This window comes from Cicer arietinum, chromosome 5, assembly GCF_000331145.2.
Source record: "Cicer arietinum cultivar CDC Frontier isolate Library 1 chromosome 5, Cicar.CDCFrontier_v2.0, whole genome shotgun sequence".
In the NCBI taxonomy this organism is placed as follows: domain Eukaryota; kingdom Viridiplantae; phylum Streptophyta; class Magnoliopsida; order Fabales; family Fabaceae; genus Cicer; species Cicer arietinum.
The window spans coordinates 42,571,534-42,579,371 of record NC_021164.2 but is presented as its reverse complement, the minus strand read 5'-3'; the positions used below and the strand labels follow the sequence as shown (position 1 = coordinate 42,579,371).

Genomic DNA, 7,838 nt, shown 5'->3' with positions numbered 1-7,838 from the left:
ATTATATATTAGTAGTAAGGGTATTTTAGACATTTCAATTTTTTTATATATATACTCATTGTAACCCTATTAACTGAAGTTTTGGTTCATTCTATGTTATGAAATCCTAGAATGGTTGTCTCTCTTATTCCTCTTTTCATTGTTAACATGGTATCAAAGAGCTTTGGTTGATTTTGGGATCTACTATAAAGAACTGAGAGATTATTTTGATAGGAAAGGCAACATCCAAAAGAGAAAAGAGAAGAGTAACCCTGTTCTCGATTTTGTTAAATCAGTCTCACAAAAACATCAATTACGCATTCGTTAGCCGTTGGGTCAAGCTGATTTTTGGACAGCAGATTCACAACATTCAGTTCTTCGTCTTCAACGGTCGGATCGGCGAAACGACGTCTGTAGGGGGAGAAATAGGGCTCGCACAACACCAGATTATCATGTACAGAACTTTCGAATGTTAGTTCACCTTTTGTTTTGATGGTTAGAGGGGGGTGTAGCTTCAAAGAAAAGGTTAGAATGGCACAAAATGCAGGCTACACAGCTGCAATTGTCAATGACAATGAAGATGGTGGCATCCTGGTTGCAATGGAAGGAAATTCTGCTGGTATAAGAATACATGTTGTATTTGTATCAAAAAGCTTTGGGTTTGGCTCTAGAAGGATCACAATTTGATGCTAATCATTATGACACTAAGATGAATGAACTGCTTGCCATTGATGGGCAAGAATTCTTCGCCGCATATGATGAAGTCCATGATAGCTTTGATGCAATGGGACTGCAAGAAAACCTTATGCGAGACATATATGCTTACGATTTTGAGAGGCCTTCTACAATACAACAAAGAGGAATTGTTCCTTTCTGCAACGGTCTGGATGTGATTCAACAGGCTCAGTCAGGAACTGGGAAGACAACAACATTTTGTTCTAGAATTTTGCAGCAGCTCTAATACCATGTTAACAATGAAAAGAGGAATAAGAGAGAGAACCACTCTAGGATTTCATAACATAGAATGAACCAAAACTTCAGTTAATAGGGTTACAATGAAATGTTAACAGTTCTCGGCCAAACTTTGTGTGCTAAGTATGAAAATGTCATCTCATCAATAATTCTAAAAACACATAAGTAACTCAATAATTCTTAAAACACATAAGTAACTCACTCATATACTTAACCATATGTATAAATAAAATAACCGTCAAAATCTTTTAAAAATCCGTATACCAAATCATTCAATAAGTCACCTAAGAAATACTAGTCCACAATGTAAGATAAATTAGATGTCATTGACCGCAAGAAGCATCCTACTTGTTCTTCCCTTACTAATCCTCCCTCTACGGAGGGAATTCAGTCATTTCACCGTAAAATTGTATTTATCCTTTACTGAATAAATATATCAAAAAATATGTATATGATTCATCAAAATATGCATCCGAAAAACTATAATAATAAGAAGAAGAAGAATAATTGTTTTGTAGGAGGCAACCCATAAATAGAGGTAAATTTATTTTTGCAATCTTATTTTTTTGTAAACATGCACTATGATGAAATTTTTTAACAAATTGAAGTTGGTGTTAACTTATTGTTTGTCATTTCAAGTTTTAAATTCTAATTCTTCGATCTTGTTCATTATTCAATTTAATGAGTTTCACTTATATCTACATTGTTGATTACTCTTTGGTTATAGAAGTCTTGACATTCTTTAAAAAATAAATTTTGCAATTACATGATTGACATCATTTTGATAGTTTATATCCTCACTTATTATCGTAGCTGTGAGCTTTTAAGTCTAAACACTTTAATTCTTTTATATGTGATTACCCAGACATATGTTATTTGTTCAGAACTTGCACTAATTCTAACTTGCATCACTTGTGACCACCATGTGAAAATTTTATCAATTGTTAGCTCTTTTGAGTCTTACCTTTTCTTTTGGTTACTAGCCACATTACAAGCCAAATACCTAAATTTAATTAACCAACCTTATTTGGAGTTGCATAGGAAATATTTTGTCTTGTCTTAGTAAAACTCTAAGTTTGGGGTTGCTCATGAGATAACAACCTTTTAAGTTTAGGGTGTTGGTTCTCAAAAGTGAAAAAAAGAAGAAAAAAAATGTTAGTTGTTACTAAAAAAAGTAAAAGTCAAAGAGAAAAAATAAAACTTTTCCATTTGTGTACTATGATTAATAATAGGTTTTCTTTCTTTGGTCAATATTTTGTGAATCTCCATAGCGAAAATGTGAAAAAGAGGGGTAGAATAATTTGAAACTCTGTACCTAACTCCAAGTAGTAAAGTCTATTATCCATAAATTTCCTACATTTACCTAAGTCTCATTACAACCCAAAAGTCCTACAAAAGTGTATGTGTTTGTTGCATTGTGATTGCTAACTATAAAGTTTTTCAAGATTATGGTAGGGTGATGCATGTTCTAGGACTTGAGTGATAAATTCATAACCCTTACTAAACACTTGAGAGAAATTTTGGTGAGATTGTGTGAAAAGAGATTTGAACTTGATAAATGAATGTCAAATATGTTGTTCTAATTTTATAATTGGTGTTTTTTTTTCTTGAGATGTTAAATAACCTTTAAGCACGATAAACATTTTGTAGTAGCATGGACTTTGATTGAATTTGACTTTATTTAAGGAATTTGACCTTCTCCATAATAAGATGGTTGTTCGTTTCCTCAATTACATTTCTATTGGGAATGGTCATTCATTTGTAATCTTCCAAAGACTTCCTGACCTTTCTAACATATTTTTCTATCTTTGAAAAGGCATAGTTTTTTAATTGGTCATCTGACAAATGGAGGTCGAAGAAGTTTAGTAGTTGGCGTTGCAAAATATCTTTAAAAAGCAACTTCATATTAGATTCTCAAAGCAAACATGGATTAATAACTGTACAATTCACTAAAATTGTTGAGAAGAATTGGTGTAGTTGAATTCCAGTACCCCATACTGCTGCTTCTTTAATACAATCATCAAATTCTTTATCATCCTCTAGTAAACCAAATGCATAACATGCGTCCTTATAAGTTAGATGTACGAACCCATTAACAATTTTAATTTCTTTGAATGAATGACTGCCTCGTACTTCGTTTAAGAGCATCCATAAATAAAAAATTTCTCCAGTTGTGGGAGGAACATAATATATTCTTCCAACACACCTTCAATTTTCATGTTTGGTCCATGTTTTTCCGGTATTGTTCCAAACATATTTAATAGAGAACCAGCAGTCGAACACCTTTCCTTTCACCTTCATGGACATCCAACAATATATTTCTCAGAATATATGCGTATTTCTAACAATTTAAATAAAGAAGGAATTGAAACCACGATGTTCAAATAGTGGATGAAAATGAACTTTGAAGACATGGAAGTTCAACAACTAACATATGCATGATGTGTTTCCTTGTTACTTGAGTGAATACCGACAATATTAATAACATCAGAGTCAACATTGCATGGTCGATAAAATTTGTCGAAAAGGAGATCATCCAATCAAGGTTGCAGATTTATTTGAGGACCAAGTTCGATACATGTATAACTTTTTTGAGGACCTCTTAAGGGTTTAGTTAAAACATCTACTAGTTGGTCATTATAATTAACAATGCTAGTGGTGATGTTGCCTAATTCGATCTTTTCCCTCACAAAGTGACAATCTATCTCAATATGCTTAGTCTTCTCATGAAAATTGTAACAGCCTGTTTTTTTTTTAAACAAAAATCAAATTTCAGAAATTAACGAAGAAATATTTTTGGATAAAATATTTAAGTCGTAACATAACGACAAAAGTCAAAAAATATTTACAAGCAGCAGATATAGTTTTTGAAACAAAAATCCAAAGTCTTTAAACAACAAAATACACTGGGGTTATGAGACCTATCACACATAGCTCATACCCTTGGGGTATTCTCGGTAGACACCTATACAAAAGCACTGCCCAAGAATTTTAACTCCCCCACGTCACATCAAAAAGTGGTACATGGACCCATCAAAATAAAAGTCAAGCTGACAATATGAGGTATAGGTACAGTCTTCCAAATTGAAATAAATACATCCACAAAAGAAAGACATCTAGCTCCTATACAACCATCTAATCTAATCATGCTACAAAAAAACTATGTAACCCGGGTGATCTCCACGCTCTCTGCAAAATCCTCCTGACACATCTTCGGTCAGGTATGTCTAACTACATTCCCTTCTCTAGGGTACTAACTGGTAAGATGATCCTGGTTCTCATCTAAGGGCAAAGCCCAGATTCCCACAATAATTGTAAAGGGTCACCAACCGAAATTAACAAAGATCACATAGCATTTAAAATTTTAATGCACAAAATAACCTTTCAACCTAGCATACTCTTTGAAAGGGTTTTCATATGTCAAACATGCATAAACAAGTTGAAAAATGAAGTTTTTAACAAAACTGCACTATCGTATTCGAATACAACATCCTTGTATTCGAATACATTGCTATTTTGTAAGTCAGTAGCAAAATCAGGACAACTGTATTCGACTACAACTTCATTGTATTCGAATACAATGTTGTTTCAGAAGTTAGTAGCAAAATTAGGACAACTGTATTCGACTACAACCTCATTGTATTCGAATACAATGTTGTTTTAGAGGTCAGTAGAAAAATCAGGACAACTGTATTAGACTACAACCTCATTGTATTCGAATTCAATGTTTTTTCAGAAGTCAGTAGCAAAATCAAGACAACTGTATTCGACTACAACCTTATTGTATTCGAATACAACTGCAGAAAAATGCAGAATTAAGTTTCGAAATGGTTTCGCAATTAATCAACACTTACAACACAAATCCAAACAATCACTATTAGCAATTTTGGCACAATCACAACAACAACAACTAAGTATACATATACAATAATCACAATATATCAAACATGACTCGCGTGCCAAGTACCCTTATGCAATACATATATGCCAAAATGCATGAATTCAGAATTCCAACCAAAACTCTTCCTGAGAGGCGTAAATCATAAGTGTACAGTCTCTCATAGACCAGTACTAATTACCAAGGTGCCACCTATCACATGCCCGCACAATTTATTAAAATGTAGCCTATCACAGGTCTTACACCACAACTCCAAACAAAACCCTCCGCGAGGAGCGTAAATCCTAAACGAACAGTTCCTCCAAAAAAATACGAGTGTAGTCTCTCAAGGACAAACACGATTTACTAGGGTGTAGTCTCTCACAGACAAACACGATTTACTAGGGTGTAGTCTCTCACGGACAAACACGATTTACTAGGGTGTAGTCTTTCACGGACAAACACCAGTGCAGTCTCTCACGGACAAACACGATTTACTAGGGTGTAGTCTCTCATGGACAAACATCAAAGCAGTCTCTCACGGACAAACCCGATTTACTAGGGTGTAGTCTCTCACGGACAAACACCAGTGCAGTCTCTCACGGATAAACACGATTTACTAGGGTGTAGTCTCTCACGGACAAACACCATTGGTAATTCCTCGTAAGGATAAGAGAAACCAATCAACTCATAGGACCATTATGTAGCCCATCGCGGTCACTACTTAACATCGTGGCCCATCGCGGTCACCACTTAAGCATCACACATAATCACACAACAATTATTCATAATATCAATTGTGAGCACATAAACACATCCAAATTAATCTCCACAAATTCACTCATTAACCACTTCAAATTTAATTCAAAAATTCACCCATCAATTTCAATTTTCACAATTCCACCAAATTTAGTACGCAAATCACCCATATTACAACTCCACATATTTCAACCATAATTCACCCAATAATTTCCACAATTTCAAACATAATTTTACACCAAATTAATTTCCACAAACCATCCCTCAAACACATCAAAACAATTTCCTCAACCACACTTAACTCACCTTAAATTCATTTTTCACAAATCCACACATAAAACACATCTCAAAAATTCATAATATTAATTATGAACACATAAGTCACACCAACAATAAATCGCCACAAACCACACCTCAAACACACATCAAACATTCATAATATCAATTATGAACACATAATCAAATTTAATTTAATTCTCCCCAAATTCAACATAAATCACCCATATTCAATCTCCAAAATTTTCAAACATTAATCACCAAATTTAATCTCCACAAATTTCAACCACAAATCACCAAATTCAAAACTCCACATTTTCAAACATAAACCACCAAATTCAATTTCCACAAACACTCATAAATCACATTAAAATTCATCTTCCACAAATACATATATAGAGTCCTATATGCAAACTAGAAATTTGAAAGGAGTCTTTACCTCCGTTGTAGCTTTAACAACCGATTACGACACCACGATTAATTACAGTAAAATCTTTGCTCGTGTAGCCGCTTCGAAAACTAGCTCACTAGCACCGTAGCGTGGCAATGAGCAACTTTCCCTTCTGTCACTTCTCGGAAGGGAGCTTAGATCTAGAAGAAATGATGGTTTATGTTTGCGGGTTTTTGAAACCCACCAACACTGGTTTTTGAACCAGAGAAAGAAAGGAGAAGAAAGAAGTTTCGCGTGGCCTGGGTTTCAGCTTTTTCTCTGTTTGCTTCTCACACACACACACACACGTGTATATATATATATATATAGTCACAACTCAATCTATTTGATAAAAATATCTACTCTCGTCGCAACTCAATTGACAAATAAAATTTTCAGTAACAAGTGATATTTTTTTTTAAAAAAAAACTGTTTGGTATTAAATTCTTCGCACCATAATTAAATTATTATTTCGACAAATAATTTTAATCGGGTCTCAATATATATATATATATATATATATATATATTAAACATATTACAAACTCTAATAAAATATGTTTTTAGTACTTAACTCATAAAATAAAATAAAATTGGCTAAATGCCTCAGAATTCAACATAAAAATACACCAAAATATATAAATTAGGATTTAAAACTAAGGGTCTTACAAAATCCATATTACAAACAATATGCAATGGTACTTGATTAATAAAAATTAATGTCATTTGTGTCACCTCTTCAAACTGTAGCTCTTTGAGTAACTATTTCAACCAAATGAGCTCACAAATCACTAATTACATAGCCTTGTATCCTACTTTAGTGTTGGATCTTGCAATCACACTCTATTCCTTACTCCTCCAAGATATTAAGTTTCCTCCAAAAAGTACATAATATCCAGAGATCACCTATCTATGGGTGAGTCTGCCCAATCGTCATCTGAAAAATAAAATATTTGAGTATGTGCTCTATTTTCATAAATTAGACATTTTCCTAAAGCACCTTAAATGTATTTCAAGATTGTATCACAACATCCCAATGTTATTGGCAATGAGACATTAAGAAATGGCTTACCAAGCAGAGTGCAAAAGAAATGCCAGGACGGGTGACTGTGAGGTAGTTTAATTTACCAACCAATATTCAATATCTCCTTGAATATGAAAGTGGCGCTTCCTGATTAGGTAGAAGTTTGACATTTGGATTCATAGGAGTATCAAGTAACTTAGCATTCAATAAACATGTCTCTTCAAGGATATCCATGACATATTTCCTTTGTAAAATTTCTAAACCATCCTAGAATTAAGCTACCTCAATACCCAAGAAGTAGCGGAGCTTGCCAAAATCTTTAGTCTGAAACTGATGAGATAGATGTTGTTTCAATTGGAGTATGTCGTGTTGATCACTACAAATTAAGACAATATCATCTACATAGACAATCAAGTAAATGCACCATAGGGTTGAGTGGTAATAAAACACAAAATGATCGACTTTACTTTGAATCATACCAAATTTTTGCACTACTTTGCTAAATTTGTCAAACCAAGCTCG

The 7,838-nt window shown here is 33.6% G+C and overlaps 1 protein-coding gene across 1 annotated transcript; it reads left to right on the top strand.

The window, feature by feature from the left end:
* The first annotated feature begins 510 nt into the window (after positions 1-510).
* On the top strand, positions 511-940 carry LOC105852033 (eukaryotic initiation factor 4A-15-like). The gene is made up of 2 exons (XM_012715449.1): positions 511-598; positions 651-940. Exons 1-2 carry the CDS (start codon positions 511-513, stop codon positions 938-940), a joined length of 378 nt encoding a protein of 125 aa, XP_012570903.1.
* Positions 941-7,838: the final 6,898 nt, after the last annotated feature.

Bases quoted from the DNA above. Each gene is read 5' to 3' on its own strand.
- LOC105852033 (XM_012715449.1), top strand. From the start codon at position 511: ATGGCACAAAATGCAGGCTACACAGCTGCAATTGTCAATGACAATGAA. The intron at 599-650 runs GTATAAGAATAC...GTTTGGCTCTAG, and splicing joins AATGGAAGGAAATTCTGCTG to AAGGATCACAATTTGATGCT.